This window comes from Vulpes lagopus, chromosome 4 (genome assembly GCF_018345385.1).
Source record: "Vulpes lagopus strain Blue_001 chromosome 4, ASM1834538v1, whole genome shotgun sequence".
Taxonomy (NCBI): Eukaryota; Metazoa; Chordata; class Mammalia; order Carnivora; family Canidae; genus Vulpes; species Vulpes lagopus.
In genome coordinates, this window is record NC_054827.1 from 89,599,383 (window position 1) to 89,620,826 (window position 21,444).

Below are 21,444 nucleotides of genomic sequence, written 5' to 3' on the forward strand. Positions count from 1 at the left end.
GAAGAGATGATCTGAATAGATCTGTAACAAATGAAAAGATTGAATTAGTAATAAAAAACTATTCATAAAGCTCAGGCCCAGATGGCTTCACTGTAGAAGTCTACCAAACATTTAAAAAAGAACAACAATTCTTCACAAACTCTTCCAGAAAAAAAGAAGAGGAAGGGATACTTTTCAACTCATTTTATGAGGCCAGTATTATCTGACACCAAAACCAGACAAAAGTGTCACAAGGAGCTACAGACCAAATGCACATATAGAATGTACCAAAAGAGTATGATGCAAGTACACAGCCCTATAATTTTATGTCTTTGAGGTAATCTCCATAAACAGCTTTCTTATGATGGGTTTTCTGTGAGGTCAGACAGCAGATTTCAAGGCTACAATCTTTGGCAAGCATCTGGGGAGTAAATATTCTGTGTTACCAATGAAATGCAGGTCTTTATGCTTTGCTAACTTCCAGAGATGGGGATAGAAATGAGGTCTTCAGATGAAAACTAAATGTTAGTTTTTTATTGTTAAATGCATGACAAAAGTTAGGGGAACTGCCACTACTAAAGCAAGAACTGAGGAGCATTTTTCTTGCTGAAACTTGAACACAGAATGTAGGACAAAGAAGAGTTATTAGATATTTAAGATATATTTTATAATTCATTTAAAATTTCATTTAAAACTACAAGAAAGATATTTTAGATTCTAAGAAAATTTAAGCATTGAATCAAACGCAAAAAAAACAGGCTCCATTTCTCTGGATTCGAAAATACATCCAAAAAACACATCTTGCTAGGATAACAAACATGTGATTCCAGGAGTCGAAACCCTACACTTTTTCAAGTCTGGCTTAAATGTTGCCAGTCTTTTTTTTGTTTGTTTGTTTGTTTGTTTGTTTGTTTTTAATGTTGCCAGTCTTAAAAAACTGTAGCTGTTTTCAAATTAGTGTGGCACTGGAATGTTTCCTCTTATATCATTTTCCACTTTCTTCTTGGAGTTGCGATTGTCTTACAATCTCACTGAGGTGTAATCTTCCTGAGGGCAGGAATGATTTCTCCAATTGCCAGACTCCTGCTCAGGTTTAGAATAGCGCTTTTGCTCATAACCAGCACTTTTTTAAAAAAATATTTATTTATTTATTCATTCATCCATGATAGACATAGAGAGAGAGAGAGAGAGAGAGAGAGAGAGAGAGAGAGGCAGAGACACAGGCAGAGGGAGAAGCAGGCTCCGTGCAGGGAGCCCGACACGGGACTCCATCCCCGGTCTCCAGGATCATGCCCTGGGCCCAAGACAGGTGTCAAACCGCTGAGCCACCCAGGGATCCCCATAACCAGCACTTATTAAAAACTGTTCTGTGAACTAATGAAAATATAGTGTATCTCATTACATGGTCAGTCTAAAGCCAAACAGATTTTTTAAATACTCAAAGCAAATAAAGGATTGCCAGATATGGTAATCTTTAAAAATACAATAATCCTTAAAAATTTCATTATGAGGCACCTAGGTAGCTCAGTCAGCTAAGCGTCTCTTTGGAACAGGTCATGACCCCAGGGCCCTGGGATTGAGCCCAGCATAGGGCTCCCTGCTGGGCGGGGAGTCTGCTTCTCTCTCTGTTCCTCGTCCTTCCTGATGCATTGCTCTTGCTCTCAAATAAATAATCTTTAAAAAAATTTTTTTTATGATCTAAGCCATGAATAGGAGGTAACTGAACCAGAGTCATTTATACAAGTTGCTGTTCTTTTTAATCAGATTTATAGAAAAAAATGAGATTGAAGAAAAATTGCTTGAACCAAAGGATGTAAAGTGGTTTGTAACATCGGAATCAGGGATTCCCCGTCCTCCTTTTAGGAGGATTTCGCAGTCTGCGCCCACGGTCCTGTGACTCGCAAGGCTCCTTCGGAGAGCACACTCTCTGGCCGCGCGGGCCGCAGGCGTCGCCCCGTGGTTTGCTTTGGCCGCTGGCACGTGGCCCCGCCGTGTGCGGGGCGGGGGTGTCGAGCCGGCGCCGCGGAGCGCGAGAGCCCTAACGCGTCCCCGACCCGGCGCGTCGCTCGCCCGCGCGGGGGCAGCGCGGAGCCAGCTCGCGGGGTGTGTGCAGCCCGGGGCTCCCTCCCTCCCCCCCCCCCCCCCCGGCTGGCGGTGGGCGGCCGCGCCCTCCCGGAACAGCCTCCTTCGGCCCGCGGGAAGCCGGCGGAGCGGCCCCGCACGGTCGCGCGCGGAGCCTGCAGCCCGGGCCTCGCGGCCCCGGCACCGGCCCCGGGCCTCGGACGGTTCCTGCCGCAGTTAAACTAGAAACACGCATTTTTAAAAGGAGCTAAGGCGCTGCGCCAGTGCCGGCCCTCGGCAAGTGCAGGTCCGCCCGCGCGCCCGCCCCGGCTCTCCGCGGACGCGGGAACTTAAGGGAGGCGCGCGCCCTGGGCTCCGCTCGGGACGGTAGGTCCGCGAGGCGCCCGCGGGGACCGGCGACCTCCGCCCCGCCCCCCGGCCCGCCCCCGGCCCGCCCCCCGGCCGCCGCCACGCTCCGGGGGCGCCGCGGTGAGTGCGCGCTCGCGGGAGGCCGGGCGGGCCGGGGCGGGTCAGGCCGCGCACACCGGCCGGGGGGATGGGGTTGGGAGGATGGGGGGATGGGGGGATGGGGGGATGGGGACCGTCCCGGGGGGTGGGGAGCGGAAGGAGGGGGTAGAGACCGGCCCCGGGCGGCGGGGGGATGGGGGGACGGGGACCGTCCCCGGGAGGATGGAGGGCGGGGGGTGGTGGGATGGGGACCGTCCCCGGGAGGATGGGGCGTGGGGGGATGCGGACCGGCCCCGGGCGGGGGATGGGGGGGTGGGGAGATGGGGACCGGCCCCGGGCGGCGGGGAGCGGAAGGAGGGGGTAGGGACCGGCCCCGGGCGGGGGGTGGGGGGATGGGGGCCGGGCGGCGGGGAGCGGAGGGGGGTGGGGACCGGTCCGGGCGGGGGGCGCCGCGGTGCCCGGGCGGCCGCAGCCCTTGGGCCGCCGAGCTCGGGGTCGGCAGCGGCGGCCGCAGGTGGCCCCGGCTGGGCGGGAGGGCGCGGTGCAGCGGCTTTCAGCGCCGCGCTCCTGCTCCTTCTCCGGGTCTCCTTTCCAAAAAGTTACTGGGAATATCGGAAATCATCTGCTCTCCTGGTAAAATGGCCTTTTTGCAGTCAGACTTTTAACGGGGCAAATGGCTGGGTGCCCTGCAGTGCGGTCTTTCTCCGAAACTTTCTGAACGTTTTTGGTTTTGGAGGAGAAGCCAAAAGGGAGCCGAACCTCCGACAAGAATCCCCGCCCCCATCTCCATGGCGCTCAAACAAAAGAATTTTCCGATCCTCTCGGAGCAGAGGAGCCGTTTGCTCTAACTACTCCCCGTAGCCAAACGTGCCAAGTTTACCGAGCAAAATTTTTCCTTTCTTGAAAGAAAACGTTAAAAAAAAAAAAAAAAAGAAAACGTAACTACCGTCCAAACTTCTAATGATATGGTGTTTAACAAAAGCTATTTAAAAAAAAAAAAAACCCAAAAGCTATTGTACAAAAAGCTTAATAAATGGACATAATTAGGGAAGTTATTTTATGCATTTTGCACTAGTGTATTATTCGTACACCCTTTTAGGACAAAACTGAATTAAGGCAAAGGACAATAAATATGCAACAATGTGTCAAGTGGCTCAGAGGCAAAACAAGATAATTCTCAATTAAAAATTCCTTGTATTACAAAGGACTTGAAAGTAGGGCAGCTTTAAATTCCTCTAATTCATACTAAAGTGTGCATTTTGCAAGACAAAATGGGTCAACACCCTTCTTTTTTAGGAATATATGTATTAAAGTAAAGTAGGCCTAAAATAAAGGTCCACTATTCATTTTTAGAAATGCATTAAGAGAATACATCTGACCTTATAGCTAATGGTAGAGTTTGGCCTAGGACATTCAGAAAACCTCTCTGACTCACCATACAATTAGCTGTGGGTCCTACACATTTTCTACAATCCATGTGTAACCTTTATCTAAATATTTTCACACTTACCCCTTTATTGCCTGAGCTAAGTATCCACATTTCACAGTTTGAAGGCATTTTTACTTGCTTTTTAACTTTACCTAAGTTTTCAGCCTGGTGAATTAGTCTGGAATCAGACTAATTTTTCTTTTTAAAAATATTATTTATTTGAGAGAGAGCGTGCATGTACAAGCAGGGGGAGCTGCACGCAGGGGGAGAGGGAGAAGCAGGCTCCCTGTTGAGCAGGAACCAGAGGTGGGACTGGGATCCCAGGACTCTGGGATCATGACCTGAGTTAAAGGCAGATGCTCAACTGACTGAGCCACTCAGGTGCCCCCAGACTAATTTTCTTAATCACCCAGATCTGTTTATAAATAGATTAATCCATGGTTAGTAAGCTAATATTTCAACAGAGATGGACAAGTAAAAGGTGAATGAATTGTGGTTTCCTTGATATTTCAATTGTCAAAGCTAATTGTTTTAATTATTATGTTCTGCTTTAAGTTACTGGTGGATGAAGCAAATGAAAATGATTTTAGTGATTCCACACAAGTCTGTGGGATTTCGCATTAGTATGAATTCCTTACCCAAGATCCAGGGTCCGCTTACATATATTTATTTGTAATCTGCCAGATTAATCCCTCCAAGGTGACCCAACCTGGCTGTGGAAGGACAAACAGAGCTGTCCCTCACTTGCTGTTCTCTTTTGAGAACACTGCCTGTTTTTTTGGCCTTTCGCCTGCCTAATACTGTGTATGTGTTCAAACAGAAGTATAAAATAATAAAATTCACTTCTATGGGTATTTCATGAGATGATTCTTAATGGGACAGTCATGTATTTTATGTATATACACCCATATTTACAGATTATTCATCCTGGTTTTGATCTCCCTCATTCTCAATGTTGGTATTCGGGGAGAGGATACTGAGGAATCTGGGTTTTAATCTGACAATCTGATCTTTACCATGTGTATCAGAATTATTGCCAGCAGTGTATCTCCAACCAGTCGGTGAGCTTCTGGAAGGATGGAATATGCGGTTCTCCCACTGGCATCCTGGGCAGCAAGCCCCTGCCTGACCCTGAGCAGGTGCACAATGAGCAATCTGAATGAGAGTGGATACAGGGAACGGGTTGTAAGCAAAATAATCACATTCATTGGCACCTTTCTGGTAATTTAAAAACTGCTTAAGAAAAAAATTAAGGGAGCTCTTAACTTTTCATTTTCTTCATGTTAGCTAACCATAGAGGTAATAGGTGTGCATTTTCGTTGGTTACTAGGTAAGGACGAAATGTGTATCACAGGGCTCCAGATAATCAGACCTCCCCACCATTTTCTACCCAAGAGAGAGGAGCAACCTATTTTATATAAAGGTCAATTTACAAAGTGAAAATAAATCTGGTTGGGGAGGGAAGATGGATCTGTGATTCTTTTTTGCTTTTTTTTTTTTTTTTAAGATTTTATTTATTTATTCATGAGACACACACACACACAGAGAGAGAGAGAGAGAGGCAGAGACACAGGCAGGGGGGAAGCAGGTTCCATGCAGGGAGCCTGATGAGGGACTCGATCCCTGGTCTCCAAGATCAGGCCCTGGGCCAAAGGCAGGCATTAACCGCTGAGCCACCCAGGGATCCCCTTTTGCTTTCTATTTTCATAAACTCTCAAGAATTCTTCCAGCTTTACCTACTCTATTGAATACCAGTGTCAAAGAGAGAAATAACATTGCCTTTTGCCACTAAGATCTTAATGGGTATGTTTGAGCAGTAAATACTGGTAGCTTCTTTTTGTTCACGCCCTCATGTTATATAGCACTGGAGAGTCCAACAGTGAGATCATTTGCATTATTTGATTTCAGCCACAGGTGTAGAGGTAGAAAATTTTAACATTTTCCTTGACAGATGGAGAGGTTGGGACTGGTGAGCTGGGTCTGAAAAAAGTAGCGTCAAATTCATTGCATTGAATGCAACATCCCTTGAGTGCCGCCTGCGCTGAGCAACCTCCCACACTGGGTTCCCTCCAGGGCCAGATGGCAGCACACTATGCCCCAAGGGACTGTCCCTTATGGTCCCCATAGTTAAGACTGCCTAGCCAACCTGAGCTCACTCACCTGAGGATTGTTTTATAAAATTACTTTGTATTTACATTGTCAGGAGCTACTCTATGAATACATGTACACAGGTTGTGTCTCCATGTCAGCTTTATCTAATCATAAAGCAACGTTAACATAATTGTAAAAGGCTCAGAATTCCAAATTCAGTGACATTTCATTATGCATTTAACTTGGCTTCACACACGACACACAAAGTACAATATAAAAGTCGCAAAACAAACAAGATACAATAGGGTAAGTTAATGAACCAAATGCACTATCAGTCCATGAGCACACCAATGAGATGAGGTCTCGACCAGTACAGGTCCGCTCAGCTCTTCCTGGTTCGCCCGTCGAGGATCTCTAGTACGTTCGGAGATCAGTCAGGCAGAACCTGCCCTGGCGGCTACCTTTCTGATGTAGGCGGACACGAAGGGTCGGCATCTGGAAAATATGAGTTTGCTGCAAAAATCTTCCCTTTTTAAAGGAGTTTGATCCGTCTAGCTCCTCCAGACTTCTGATTCTACTGATTACCATTTCTTGGTTCCTCCAGGCTCTCTTGGTTCTGCTGGTTCTGACTTCTGGTGGCGCCAGGCTGTTGGCGGTGGTGAGACTCACTCTCAGCTCGTCACCCTTGTCTGGCTCTCCTGATTCACTACACCACTGCCTGACCTGAACCACTGCATCTCCTTCCCCACATACATGCACACCTGCCGTATACAGACCTTATCTAAATGTAGCCGCAAATGTGCATGCTCTCTTAATACCTTTCTTCTTTTTGTTTACCTCTCCTCGTTCTCCTTTCACACCAGTCGCCACTCCTTCAACCGACAGTGTATCTTCCTCATTTTTCTTCATATATATCTACATATATTTGTATATTATTTAATAATAATGACATCACATTATACATAGGTTTCTGCATGTGGCTTTTCTCCTTGAAGAGTTCCTCCAGGAATCCCTCTAGGACTTCTAGCAGAGCTCCAATCCATCCTTTTTAATGGCTGCACAATATTCCCGGGCATGAACACGCATTATTTACACAACTGTTTTCCAGCTGATGGGCATTCCCATGTATCCAGTTTTTTGCCATCCCAGATAATCCTGTAATAAACATCTTAATACATATTACTTTATGTATGAGTACTTTTAGTCCTACAGAATGGATTCCCAGGAATGGGATGCCCCATTATATCTATTTTTAATTAGCAGAAATTGCCAGATTGCTTTCCTAAAATAGCCTCCACATCTCCACTAGTAATGCATGAACGTCTCCCTTTCTTTGCCTCCCTTCTAGCTTTGGCTGACAGACCTCTTCGTTTTTGTTAGTGTAATGGAACTAAAATGAGACCTTACTATTACTTTAATAGCACTTCCCCCAAATAAGTGATGTGAATCTTTTCACAAATTTCTTGTCCATCTGATGACTTTGTTCTTCGGTGACCTGCCTACTCATATTTCTGGCCCATTTTTCTGTTGTCTTTTTCTTGTCAGTCTGTGAGAGCTCTTTGTGTATCAGGGCTGTGGCTGAAGGTACGGAGACTTTTCTCCCAAGCCAACGTGACGGGCTAGGAGACTGTTGGGACGGCTGAAACACGCCCAGGGGTTGTTGAGCAGAGCTAGATAGGCTGTTCTGACCTGTGGCCACAGACTGCTGGTCACCATTCAGATACTCAGTCTGAACAGAAGATTGTACTGAGCCAGAATGTAGCTGTGTGCGGAGGACTGAGAAGGTGAGGCAGCCCAGTGCTGTGCTGTCTTCCACTGGTTAAGACCTCCGAGAGTGAAGGCCAGCCAAGGCGGAGGATGTCCCTCTGCCACCCTTGGAGGGGCAGTGCTGTGCTGGCCAACATTTACGGTGCCGCTGCGTGTCCCTGGCTCAGATGAGGCAGTCCACTAAGTCTGAAGGATTAAGACATCAAAATCACTGCTTCTCACTCTTGTTTCCATCTTCACTGTTATAATAGATGGCATTCATGTATGTGGCACTCCTCTGGGCATCCCAGATTTTGAAGAAACCCAAAGACATCTTGCAGGGAAGTAAAACATGACAGTAATTGGTCACCCCTGGCACTTTTAGGGGCACAGCAGGAATGATCACTCTCAGACTCTGGCACGGGTAAGAGAATCTGAAGCTTACATATAGTCTTCAACCCCCAGCTCAACAAAGTGTATCAGAATGCAAAGCAATAGTCTTGATATTACAGAAAACCTTTGAATCTCTTAATTTATAAAAAATACAAGGATTCATAATACTATCTTTTCCACTTTTGAATATAACTAGTAATAAAAAAAGGAACTCTGTAAAGAGAGGATTCTAATGTAGAAAAAATGAAATTCTTAAAATAGAAAAAAATTTAGGTAAACTTTGGTTACCAGAAACAATTTCTTTTTTAATTTTTTTATTTTTTAATTTTTATTTATTTATGATAGGCACACAGTGAGAGAGAGAGGCAGAGACATAGGCAGAGGGAGAAGCAGGCTCCATGCACCGGGAGCCCGACGTGGGATTCGATCCCGGGTCTCCAGGATCGCGCCCCTGGGCCAAAGGCAGGCGCCAAACCACTGCGCCACCCAGGGATCCCAAGAAACAATTTCTAATACTAAAATGTGGTCTGTGTACTAACCATAATGTTACATAACCATGACGTTTGCTAAGCATAAAAAAAAAAAAATTATCCTTGAAAATGGTCTGTGACTCTCCTCATCCTGTTACTCCCGCTTTGGGGACCTCAGGGATTTAGTAAATCTCTTAGAGGAAATCTAGCCTTTAATTTCTAAAGACTTTTTATACTAATTGGCCTTCATAAGTAACTATATTCAAATCAATGCCAGTTGTGTCACAAGATATGTAAATAGCGATTTCTTTTGTTAGAAGAGGACTGGTTCTTGTCTTTTTTGATGATTCTGGTAAATTTGTTATTTTTTTAAAAAATATGAGTGATATGTTAAATATCATGCCTGATCCTAACTAGAACAGCTTGGTAGGGGGAAAAATGAGATTTAGAAAACTTTAATGTAACTGTAACAAGACTCTTAGCAATTGAAATAAAAGCTTACACTAAACACTACTATTACTATCACAACTTATTTTTTCTGTTCCCAACTGTGTCTTCCATCATTCCCTGTTATGTTTAACAAAAAAAGATTCTGGAACTTTATCACCTCCACTGCTGCTGCTTCAAAACCTGACAGTACAAGTGGACACTGGCTATCTCACTATGCAGCATAGCCTTGATCTGCCCCCTGAAATAAGTTCTCAGAAGAGCTCCGAGCCTACCGTATGTTTTCTTATTATTTTTAAATTTTCAAAACAAGTTTGTTTTAGAATCACACATTTGGTCCTTTGGGAAGTTACTTCCTGAGGAATAAACTTCACTTTTTTTTATCTCCCCTTGTTTGACAGCTTATTGCTGTGACAAACTGTTTTAACAGGAAAGACACACACAAAAAAAATAGGAAAGACTGCAATGATAGTCACTGGGTTGTGTTCGGATCCTTTCAATCACAGATATTTGTTGGACAGAGCAATAAGCTATTGCTTTTCTTTATATTCCTTAATTAAATGCATTGATGAAGCTTTTCATCTTTTAAATATATAGAGGGGACCAGTGTGTTGGGATGAGCAGTATAGAAAACTTACTTGCTTTATAACTGGAGCATCTATGACAGGGCCAGAAAAAAAAAAAGAACACTAGAATAATATGGTGGGGCAGCCCCAGTGGCTCAGCAGTTTAGTGCTGCCTTCAGTCCAGGGTTTGATCCTGGGGACTGAGTCCCACATCAGGCTCCTGGCATTGGAGCCTGCTTCTCCCTCTGCCTGTGTCTCTGTTTCTCTCTCATGAATAAATAAAATCTTTAAAAAAAAAAAATAATAATATGGCACTAGCCTGTATTTCTAGTGTGTGTTTAGGGGACTGTTTACTGAATTTCTTTTACTCACTGCCTGTCCTCTGCATTTACTTATAGCACTGCTGATGGTTCTTTAGAACTCAGGATTCATGCTGCTGTGTTTCCACCTGAGAACCTTCATCGGCTGGAAACCCTGAAGCAGTGACAGGGACCCTCAAGGCCCACAGGACATGGCCTACCATCTAATTTAACGGTAAAAATTTGGAACACTGCTTTGTATGTTTCTTTTCCTAAATATGTATATTTTTAAAACGTTTCAGTGGTTTTTAGTACTGCCATTTTCCTCATAAGGACATTCTTTTTAAATTCACAGAAGGGGGGGGGGGGCTCAGTGGTTGAGCGTCTGCCTTTGGCTCAGGGCCTGACCCCAGGTCCCAGGATGAGTCCCACATGGGGCTCACCACAGGGAACCTGCTTCTCCCTCTGCCTGGGTCTCTGCCTCTCTCTGTGGGTCTCATGAATAAATAAATAAAATCCTTAAAATAAATTCACAAAACAAAACTTGAATTTTGAAAAAAGTTCCCTCGTGGAAAGGTTTTTGAAAGGCTGTTCACCACTGGGACCTACACCCTGGGGTTTGAGAAGCGAATTCTTCATTGCCAAGGCTTTCTTTTCGGTTTCTTGCTAGTTTGTTGTGCAGCACGGGGAGCAGGACAGCGAAGGGAGCTTTGCTCTTCTGAGAAGAGGGCCGTCCTGAAGGCGAGCGGAGGCAGCCCGTCCAGGCGCCGCACCTGCCCACCACTTGGTACCGGAGCGCCCCTGGCTGCGGGGCGGGGCGGGGGCAGCCGTTGGCGCCCGGCCCGCAGCCCCCGCAGCGCCCGCAGCCCCGCAGCGCCCGCAGCGCCCTCAGCGCCGGGCCGGCCTCCCCCCTTTCTCCCTCGGGACGCAGGCGGGGCGATGCGGACTGACGAGCTGCCGGCGGCCGCCATGGACACCCCGGGTCCCGGCCGCCGGGGGGCGCCGTCCTGCGAGGTGTGGGGCTACTTCCACCTGGCCGCGGCGCGCCCGGGCCGCGCGGCCGGCCAGTGGGCCACCTGCCGGCTGTGCGGGGAGCAGGTGAGCCCCGGCTTCCACGCGGGCGCCGCGGCGCTGTGGCGGCACCTCGAGGGCGCGCACCGGCGGGAGCTGCAGAAGAGCGCCGCGCGCCCCCCGCCGCTGCCCCCCGGGCCCCCCGCGGCCGCCGAGGGCGACTGGGCGCGCCTGCTGGAGCAGATGGGCGCGCTGGCCGAGCGCTGCCGCGTGCGGGAGCGGGAGCTGGCGCGGCGCGAGGCGGCCGTGGGGCGGGCCCAGCGCGCCCTGGAGCGGAGGCGCCGCGCGCTGCAGCAGGAGGAGCGCGCCGCGGCCCAGGAGCGCCGGCAGCTGCGGGCCGACGCCGAGGCGCTGCGGGCCCGGCTGCGGGACCTGGGCCGCCGCGAAGCCGCGCTGGCCGCCACCCCCGGCCCGCCCCCGCCCAAGGGAGAGCCCGGGGGGCACGCGGACGGCTCCCCGGGCGTCGGAGTCCTGCTGCTGTAGGGCCGCCCCCCACCCCCGGGGCGCCAGCGCCTGCCTTGGCTGCCCCTGCAATGACCGCTCCAGCAGCTCGCTGGCCTACTATGTCACCCGGAGCCTTGTACCTGGTGGTGATGTCGGGAAGGCAGAAGCCTCCTTCGGGACCAAAGACAAACCACAGTCCTCGCCAGCCAGGCCAGCCAGGGTGCACGGTGCATGGAAAGGACGGTACAGCGTTCATCCAAGAAGGGCTCTACTCATTTCCTACTGAGTAAATCTCCGGTGAGTTGGCTTGCCCAGCACGAAGCTCTGAAAAGGCGGCCCTTTCGCCTCCACAGCTGCTCTTGGCCCTCCCCAGCGCCTCCCCTGTCGCCCCAGCCCCCCAGCCTGCAGACCTCATGCACCCTGAGTCCCCCCAGCTGTTTCCTTTGCATTTCAAACCCAGAGGCAGCTGTGGGGAGTTGCCTGGCTTCCCTGCCTCACTTCCTTTTAGAAAAATATGACCTCATCCCTGTTAGGAAGGGAACTTGGGTTCCCCACATCTCCACCCTCCTCACTTCTAGGCCACAGTAGAAGGCAGGCATCCCTCCCATCGGAGGCCACTTCCACCTTTCTCGGTGTTCATCCATTCCACTTCCACCTTTACTGGACCTTTGCTCCATTAGGGTTTCTCCTTTCCTCTGACTTCCTCCCTCCCTCTCCCCAGGCTGCTACTCTTCCTCCGCAGCACCAGGTCTCCCCTGGCACTAAAAAGACTCCCCCAGCCTGGCTGCCCTCAAGTGAACAAGGGGAGAGCTCCAGCTCTCCAAGGGGAGCCCCGTTACCCTTGCCCTATCCTTCCTTCCAGACTTCAGTCCTTCCCTCGTGGTCAGCCTCCCATCCTACCCTGGACCCTTAAGAAGCTGAATTGACAATTTATTTTCAGCCTTCATCTTGCTAGTACGATGAACACCCACATATACCCTCCAACTAGACTAAGCAGTTATTAACATTTTGCCTTAGTTGCTTTTTCGGCCCTCTACCCCAAACATGCATGGCACTTGATCCATAAGTATTTATATCCCTTTAGCCTCTAAAATTCCCCAATTGTCTCAGAAATGTCTTAATCTTTTCTAAAAAACAAAACAAAAGGGTCCAATCACGGTTCATACATTGCTTTTTGATTATGACTTTGTCTCTTTTAGTCTAGAACAGCCCCTTTTTTCCATGACATTTTTGAGAGTCCCAGCCATCTGCCTTATAGAATGCCCATTATTCTGGGTCTGTCGGATTGTTTCCTTAAGCCAGTTTATGTACTCACTCTTGACTCACCTACTCTGTGCCAGTGACTCCTGACTACCTCCAGTGTTCTTCCCAGTTCTTCAGGTCCAACCTCTACTGCATGTCTCCACCTCTACTTGTATATCCTGTTACTGCTGATGGAAAGGGCAAATCTGTTCTGTTCCACATCCCCCCCTCTTACCTAACAACAGTTTCTGGGCTCTTCAAATATAGAAGTACATAATGCCCATGCATTATCTCATTTTATTCTCATAGCTCCCTGAGGAGGTATTAATACTATGCCCATTTACAGCTACAGAAACTGAGATAGAAAGGGGTTAAATAGCTGGTACAAGATCACAGCTGGTAAACAGTAGCACTGGGATCCAAATCCAGTCTCTACCTCCAGAAGCACTGGTCCTACCTGCTATACTGTCTCCCTTGCTAGTCACTGACCTGACACACCAGTTTCCTCCCTAACTCTCATTCCAGGTAATATTGTGCATAATAAGGGACCTTATTATTCACTAAGCATTCACCATGTGCCAAATGCTTTACAAGAATAACTGCCTACCATGCAGCAATGCCACGACATAATTAATCCTATGCCCATTTTGTAGAGGAAGAGATAAGCTCAGGGAGTTAAGCAATGAGGTAGAATGGGATTTGAACTCATGTCACTGAATCCTAGGCCCTGATTTACTGAGTCTGTTTCTACAGAGCATCACACTGTCTTCCTTCTAATGCCACCTGCGAAGCTCAGGCCTCATTTATCATTCATCTGGGGTTCATCTTCCCATCCTTGTCTTCCCCAACTGTCCATTCCGAACACTCAACTAAAGGAATTCTTCTAAGCCAACATTGATTATATCATAATTATATCATAATTCCTGCTCAGAGGCCCCCCAAGGTCACCCATCACCTATAGTCTTTGACTTTGTAGCCTGTCATCCAAGTGCCCCCACACTGCTACCAGTCTCATCTGTCCCTTCCCCTACATTTACTATATGCCCCATCCCAACTGCACTCTTCATTCTTCCTAACATGCCCTGGTCTTGGCATCTCTATGCATTTGTCTTCCTTCCACTTAAAATGTCCCTTCAATCTCTGAATGTGAAAAATTCTACCCATTTTCAAAGACCAAGCTCAAATTCAGTTGCCTGCTTGAAGCCTTCCTTGATTTCCCCCCCCCCCCCCCCTTTAAAGATTTTATTTATTTATTCATGAGAGACACACAGAAAGAAGCAGACACAGGCAGAGGGAGAGGCAGGCTCCATGCAAGGAGCCCGATGCGGGACTCAGTCCCGGGACTCTGGGATCACGCCCTGAGCTGAAGACAGATGCCCAACCACTGAACCACCCAGGCATTCCTCCTTAATTTCTCCTAATTGAGAGATAATTCTTTACTTCTCTGGACTCCTAGCATTTTGTATCTCATAACCCTTAGAACAGGCCATCTGGCATAGATAAGAATAGGCTATATGGGTTCTTGTCTTCTTTCTCCTGCCAGACCCTGAGCCTTTGGGTTATCCTATTACCACAGTGCTTTGCATATAATAGCTGTTCAGTAAATATTTGAGACATTGTACTCACTTGAAGATTTTTACAAGTTAGTTATTAATATAATTATTCATTTATCATTGATTCTGTGTAGAATTCATAGCAGAAAAAAAATAGCCTAGAAGGAAATAGCAGTAATAGTTTAAGCTGTTTAGTCATTAAAGATTTAGTCAGTGTCTGTTATTACACTGTTTGGTTTGAATCCAAACTAGTATGTCATTACTAGTAAGTCATTATCAAGAAATGTTTTTCTTAAAATGTTTTTTCATTACACAAGTAACACAAATGCAATGCCTAAATCTAGGAAGAAATCAGAAACACATCCCCCAAAGTCCTGTCACCTTAGTAAAACTTCTATAAATATTTTAATGTATTTTATTCTTTTGTCTTTTACAATCTTTACATTATCCTAATATGTTATTTCAATTAAGTATTGAAATATAACTTCTTCATGTGGATGTATAACTTGGGCTGTAAGAAGAATCTGAACTTTTTAGAAGAAACCTTCTACAAATGTTATTCTATTTCACCAACTGTTAAAACCATTAATATCAGCAAAGATCAACTTTTAGAATCTCAACTGCTCTTCAAGAAAGATGGCCAATGGGAGCACCAATAGCCTCTGTTTAGGGGACAGGGGGAACAATTCGCCCAACTGGTAACTTAGTGCTCGCTGTGGGAGGGAGTTAAGGGAAGAGATTTTACTTTTTGCTTTATATACTTCTGCATTGTTGTACTTTTTTATACCAAGCATGAATTACTTTTATAATCAAAAATAAAATTTACATTTCTCAAATGAGAACTCCTGACCATCAGCATTCCACTTTCTTAGTTAAAATATACAAGACCTCCAACACAAGGACTGATGTAATCCCCATTTTTGGAAAAGCCTAGAGAGAAATGCAGCCCTTGTCCAGTCTAACACTATCATTTGATAGAAGAGAAAAATGAGCCCCAGAGTGACTTGCCCACTATCAGGAGATATGGCTATGGTGGTTCACCTGACTCCAACCTCAACAGATATTGGCCTCTTTGGCCTTGAGGACTTCTGCTGGCTCATCTGTCAAAGCACATGGGCTGTCAGGACCAATAAGCCAAGCTGGCATCCAGAAAGCATAGAGCTAAGTTATAGGTACTGCAATGGTCTCTCTAACTATGATACAGTCGGCTCACAGAGTTGTTGTCACTGCTGATGGGTGACAGTCAAGGTGGATTACAGGGACTGCCCTGGCCTCTCTGCCTGTGACGCAGCTGACTCACAGAGAACGGTCATTGCTGACGGGTGACAGTGACACACCTCACCTAGATCAGCAGGGCTTCCCTGACTTATGTGATCAGGCTTCCTAACAGAACCACTCAGGTGTTGCCTTTGAGAGCAAACACACAGTGGTGAGGTGGATGGCTGGTATGGGGATGCAGAATGCCCTAAACCCAACTCCTGGACTTCTGCCATGATGTAAAGTGATCAGTCATTTCTTTAAGATTTGGCAGAGAGGAGGGGGAAGCAAAGCAGGGTACTGACAACCAATGGTGAAACAGCTAGAGCCCTTTATATACCACACCTAAGTTGTCATCCCTGGAGCTGGAGAGGGAGAAGCTGGTTTGGGCTGACTTTCTACTTTAAATAGCTGCCCATGTCTTTAACATCTTAGAAGGGATTCATAAAGACTAGGCTTTTGTTTTGCAGCCACTCAACAGGAAATTCTATTTCTAAAGGTCTGAACTTCTTACTTTCCACAACCTGAATCTGCTTCTTTGTCTGCAAAAAGGACGAGGTGATCATTGAGGTCCTCTTTGTGTCTAACATGGTATGATTACATGAAATACAGCTAAACATCAATTGACCTTTGAGTCAAGGAGTTGTTTGGTTTAACTGCATTTTCTTGTTAGCTGCAAATTTAGAAGTAAATGTTGAAAGTGACATGCTTATTCTCAAAAATAACGGGAGTGTATCAAACTTCTTCCATAGTACTGAGGTACTAACTCTATCATTCACTCCCTAGAGCTGATAATGTGTGCAACAGCAATGAGTATGCTCTCTGGTACTCACTCTTTCTGTCCTCACGACACATTGCAGGCAGGGCAAATGTAACTGTCCATACTTAACAAATGAGGCCACACACTTCAGCAACGTGAAGTGACCTGCAAAAAGTGAACAGCAGATTGGAGGCTGGAGCTCAATCCATGGATCCCCGTCATACCTGCGGCCAAAGAGTTGCACTTCCTCCCAGGCCTCCCTTCTGGCTCACGTCTTCACCAGTGCTATCCTGGCCAAGTGCCTACTGACACTCGGGTTGATGTTGGCTCCTTTCCACCCACAAGTTCTTGTGCTGGAGGCAAGCCAGACCTTTAAGAAGTGAGGATGGCCTTTGTATTAGTTTGCTATTACAGATGTTAACAAACTACCACAAACCTAGCAGCTAAAAACAACCCAAGTTTGTTAGCTTACAATTCTACAGATCAGAAGTATGAAACTGAACTATCAGCAGAGCTGTGTTCCTTTCTAGAGGCTCTAGATTTTCTTTTTTAACCTTTTCCAGCTTCTGGAGGCTGCCCACATTTCTTGGCTTGTGGCCCCTTCTATCTTCAAGGTCACCAAGGGTCATTCTTTCTCCCATTGCATCACTCTGCTACCCTCTTCCACATTTAATGAACCCTCTTCCTTATTGTATGGTCAGTTGGTTAGCAACCTAGTTCTATCTGCAGCTTTAATTCTTCCCTGCCAGATAATATATTGATTGTTTCCAGGGATTAGGACATAGACATTTGGTGGGGGGCAAGGATAGGGGATCTATTATCTGCCTACCACACTCCATTATCCTGCCTGGCTTAGGTTTGGGGGTATGTGAGAAAGGCAAGGTGCTTGATGGAGAGCCCCTATTCCCCATCCAATATTTTAATGGGTGTCCTAATCTCCCTCCGCCTTTGTAAATCTGTGCAGAGAGTGCTCAGACTTTTCTGAAACAGGTATCTGCCAGATGGATGTGAAGGATGCCTCTGGGGATGGAAATTGGAGGCCTCCATAGTGTTGAGAACTATTTAACTATCTGTGTACTACCTAGGATCTGATGGACTAGGGAGGTTAAGTGGTGATGTGTGAGTTGTTAAGCCTTTGGAGTCAGATAGGACTTAAAATTTAAGCTTCCTCCAAAAAAGCGAGTACTAAACATATGATCATTAATAAACATGTTGAAATATTTTTTAAAAAGATCTAGGCTTCCAACCATGTACATTCATGTCACCTTAGCAACCACATTACCTAAAAGTTTCCTCATCAGTAAAATGGGGATAATGTGTATCTTACAGGGTTGTTATGATGAGTGAGTAAAATATTATTTGGGGTAAATTCTGACATATAGTTTAAACTCAGTAACTATGTAACTTTTTTCTTTTTCTCTAACTTATCTAAATGGGAGCTCAAAAACAAAGGATCTCAGAAAGAGTAGTTTCCCTGGGATGATTCCCGAGAGTAGCTGCTTGTAAGAAACATAGGTTTGCCAAGCCATTTTCCTTCATGATACATATCTGAGTTCTCAAATGAGATAGTCCAGTCAAAATTCTTTAGGACTTGTGACTATGAAGTAGTTTGACCAAAATTACAAGTAAAATATCAAAACCTATCTACCTAAGTACTTTTCCATTCAAAATAGTTACCCTGAAAGACTAAATAGTTATTCCAAAAATGCTTCCATGCTTAAAACATCTCTGGGACTCCTCTTCTAGAGTAGCTCTTGGAGTCTCTGGCACATTCTTAAAAACATCCTTAAGTTGGCAAATACTCATCTTTCCAGGAAATTTTGAGTTTTGAAAAGAGCTGCCAGTTATTCAGAGCCCAGTCTAGTAAATATGGTAGATGATTAACCAGGTTAACATTTTTGGTTAATAAGATGCGATTCTAATAAATCAGTAATTATTTTGGTGCAGCTCATAAATTGGCCTTGATAATGTTATATATTAAGGTTAAGTAAAGGTAGCATGGTCATATTAGACATTAAAGCCCACTTTAGTGGGTTTATGATGTGAATTAATTCAGATAGCACTGGGAGTCATTACATATTTAAATAGTATTAAATGTTTCTTTTTATGAAAATCGTAATTATGACATTGTCTGAAATCTTATTTCATAGTATTAAAATAAAGGCTTTAAGGAAAAGCATTAAATGCTAATGAAAGCTTTATTATTTCAGTATATATTCTCCTGGGCCTTTGGTCAAGATAAGTAATGATTAGATGAGTGAGTTGGCAACCTTCCTGGCCTCTGCAGTCTACTAGTAATTGAAGGCTACGTAACACACTCACATGTTTAAATACATTAAGTAATATTCCACCAACTTCTCCCTATCTTTTGCTTTTTGGACAATGAAATACCATGGCATCTTAATACAGATGAAAAAAAGCTAGCTTTTTGTTGGAAGAATTTCTGAAAAGTCATTCTTACTCAAGCAGGTGGGAGTCACTGTTTGCCTCCATCACATTAACTTCTTCCTCAAGTGTGTCTGCTTCTCATTCTCCAGGGACTTTCTGATTTACATGTTCTCCATCAACTCCAATTTCCATGACCTGATTCATGTTGCTTTTCCTTTTCTTTCTCTTTTTTGGTACTTCAATGATCCATTGTTCAGACTCAGAACCACAGAACCTAGTGTTTGAGCAGGCAGTCACTGCAATTCACAGGTAACTAGTGGAAATACATAACTGAATGAGGGGCTGCAGCCTCAGTAAGGTTTTGTTGTTGTCTACATTCCAAAACCCTGAAAACAATTTTCTTGAAGGCAGAGGATTCTTTATGGGAATTATGTATAGGATTTTAGAATATTCTTTATAGGACTTTAGGGGAAAGATTCCCCTAAAAAGACCTGGTTTAGGGACAGATGTGAAAACATTTGAAAAACACAAATTGTTCCTTCCCCCTCCATCCTGAGAACTTTGGCTTTTGCAAAAACTTTGAAATGAGCAGAAACTGTTTTGTTTTGTTTTGTTTTTTTGCAGAAACTGTTTTGGATTAATACTCTGGAACTATCAAGGCCTTCATGTGACTACTTGGCCTTTACATTCTACAAATACTATCTAAAAATAAATGTAAGCTCCAAGATTACAGGGAATCTTGTCCTATTTACTACTGTATCCTGAGTGCCTAGCATAGTGCCCAGGCTTTCTTAAGCGCCTCAAGGCTACCTGCTAAGTGAATATATGCTGTTCAAAGATTTTACTGTCTGAAATCTAGTCTCTTTTGCAGTTCTTCCCATAGTTCTCCTGCTACTACAGTGTACTGAGACTAGGGTGGGCCTGTTGGATGTCCCTATCATTTTCTTCAGATGGCTTCATTTCCTAAGTCATGTAGAATTCACCCCTTCTTTAAGGAAGACCTCAAAGGGTCACTTACAATACTTTCTACCCTTTCTGTCTATCATCTACTAGTCTCCTGCTCATTCTGCAGTACTTCGTAAGTGTACCTCCTATCATCGACTGAAGGAATAAAGATGACACATCCACTTACTCACCCCACCCCTTCACCCTTCTTTTGACTTCAATAACCACCAAAACAACTCCAGGATGCTACTCCTACAACTATATCCTTGGCTATTGGTAGCATGGCATAATAATACTAATTAAACTGCTAATATTTGAGGGTTTATTGTATTCAGTACCACACAGGCCTTATCTCATTTAAACTTTCCAATTAACTCCATGAAGACATTAAGGCATAGAGGCTTAAATAAATTTCTAAACATTGCTCAGCTCAGGAACGGTAGAGCTCTAATATTAATCCAGATCAGCTGCCGCCCTAACCTGTGCTCCTAACAGTGCACTGGGATGAAAAGAATCAAGATTTACCCTACCTCTGCCACTCTGCCACAGAGACTTTTTGATTTTGAGCAAAATAAAAACCTCTCCAAACCTCAGTTTTCTAATGCATAAAATGCTGAAAAGAATAAAGAAAATAATGTATGTTAGGTGCTTAGCACAGTGTCAGACATACCACAAATATGTGTTCCATCCATCCTACCAACACCTACTCATTGAGCACCTCCTAAACATCCAATGCTGTGATAGGTACTGAATACAACACTGAATAAGGTCCCTGCCTTCACAGGTCTGCACAGCTCAGTAAGTGCTGAGTATATGATAAATGGAAAAAGGCCTCAAGGAGATCTGTTAGCCTCCACTCAGTCACAGTTATTTTGCTATAAAGCAATCTAATGAGAACACTTTACTGCTTAAAATCCTTCAGGAATTCCTCACTGTAGAAGACATAAAATCCAAATCTTTTTATTATTATTTTTTAAAGTAGGCTCCACACCCAATGTGGGGCTTGAACTTCCAATCTGGAGAGCCAGAGTTGCATGCTCTACTGACTGAACCACCCAGGTGCCCCAATCTAAATTTCTGAACACAGTATTTGAGAATAGCAATAGGTATGTGGTTCAGTTCCCCTTGCCACCAGCTCGCCGTTAAGCAGTGAAGCCCTTTCTCCGTATGCGAGCTATCTGGTAGCTTGAATTAAAAACCAGGTCATTGTAGACCAATTCTGTTACCAGCATGAGAACTAGAGTCACCAGTTTGGTATCCTAACCCCTTCCCACCAATTACTCATTCACTCATTCATACACAGACACCTGCAGCTCTTTTATGGCAATGACCTACCTAGGTTCTGTCAAACCCTGAAAACCAAAGCTTTAAATCTGGGTGTTTCTAACTGTAGGACACAACCCATCAGGAGATTATGAAATCAAGTTAGTGGTTGGAATCAGTGATTCGGACAACAGAAACAAAGAATATATCAATGAACTAACAGCTAAGCATTGGTATATAAAACCTGTTATAGGGGCACCTGGGTGGCTAAGTCAGTTAAATGACCGACTGACTCTTGGGCTGGGTCATGATCTCGGGGGTCCTGGGATCGTGCCCCACATTTGGCTCAGTGCTGATCATGGAGTCTCTTGTCCCTCTCCCTCTGCTCCTCCTTCTGCTCTAATAAAATCTTTAAAAAAATAAAAATAAAATCTGTTATAAATGCACATACAACACACTTACATACTGAGTCATCACATAAACTGCATTTCTTAACATGGACCATGGTCAAAATGTTTTGAAAGCCATGATTTCACATGCTCCGTGTAGCCTCAGTTCCTTCCACATTTCCT

At 45.2% G+C, this 21,444-nt stretch overlaps 2 protein-coding genes and 1 non-coding gene across 15 annotated transcripts in view; 2 read left to right on the forward strand and 1 right to left on the reverse strand.

Moving 5' to 3' along the window:
- The window catches only part of AGGF1 (angiogenic factor with G-patch and FHA domains 1), a 98,690-nt gene that overhangs the window by 37,273 nt on the left and 39,973 nt on the right, over positions 1–21,444 (reverse strand). Inside the window, exons 15-17 of one of the 7 annotated variants that reach the window (XR_005987255.1) lie at positions 18,738–18,938; positions 16,501–16,646; positions 6,170–8,108 (exon numbers count right to left, since the gene is read on the reverse strand). The exons of 1 other annotated variant lie outside the window; for it this stretch is intronic. The gene's annotated coding sequence lies outside the window, so the exon portion shown is untranslated. Of the gene's footprint in view, positions 1–6,169; positions 8,109–15,194; positions 16,647–18,737; positions 18,978–21,444 lie in introns of those variants that run through there. 5 more of the 7 variants (XR_005987254.1, XR_005987256.1, XR_005987253.1 and 2 more) reach the window with 5 other exon arrangements.
- Positions 2,129–15,101, forward strand: ZBED3 (zinc finger BED-type containing 3). 7 transcript variants are annotated; one of them, XM_041751515.1, is made up of 4 exons: positions 6,632–6,686; positions 8,047–8,198; positions 8,513–10,184; positions 10,620–15,101. In XM_041751515.1, exon 4 carries the CDS (start codon positions 10,889–10,891, stop codon positions 11,501–11,503), a length of 615 nt encoding a protein of 204 aa, XP_041607449.1. In that variant the 5' UTR covers positions 6,632–6,686; positions 8,047–8,198; positions 8,513–10,184; positions 10,620–10,888; the 3' UTR covers positions 11,504–15,101. The 7 variants fall into 7 exon arrangements, with proteins under 7 accessions (XP_041607454.1, XP_041607453.1, XP_041607456.1 ...); XM_041751520.1 differs by lacking the exons at positions 6,632–6,686; positions 8,047–8,198 and adding exons at positions 2,129–2,427; positions 4,966–5,360 and having other exon boundaries at positions 10,049–15,101; XM_041751517.1 differs by having other exon boundaries at positions 8,513–15,101.
- LOC121490297 lies at positions 7,798–7,935 on the forward strand. The gene has a single exon (XR_005987617.1). It is a non-coding gene; the product is annotated as a small nucleolar RNA SNORA47 (small nucleolar RNA).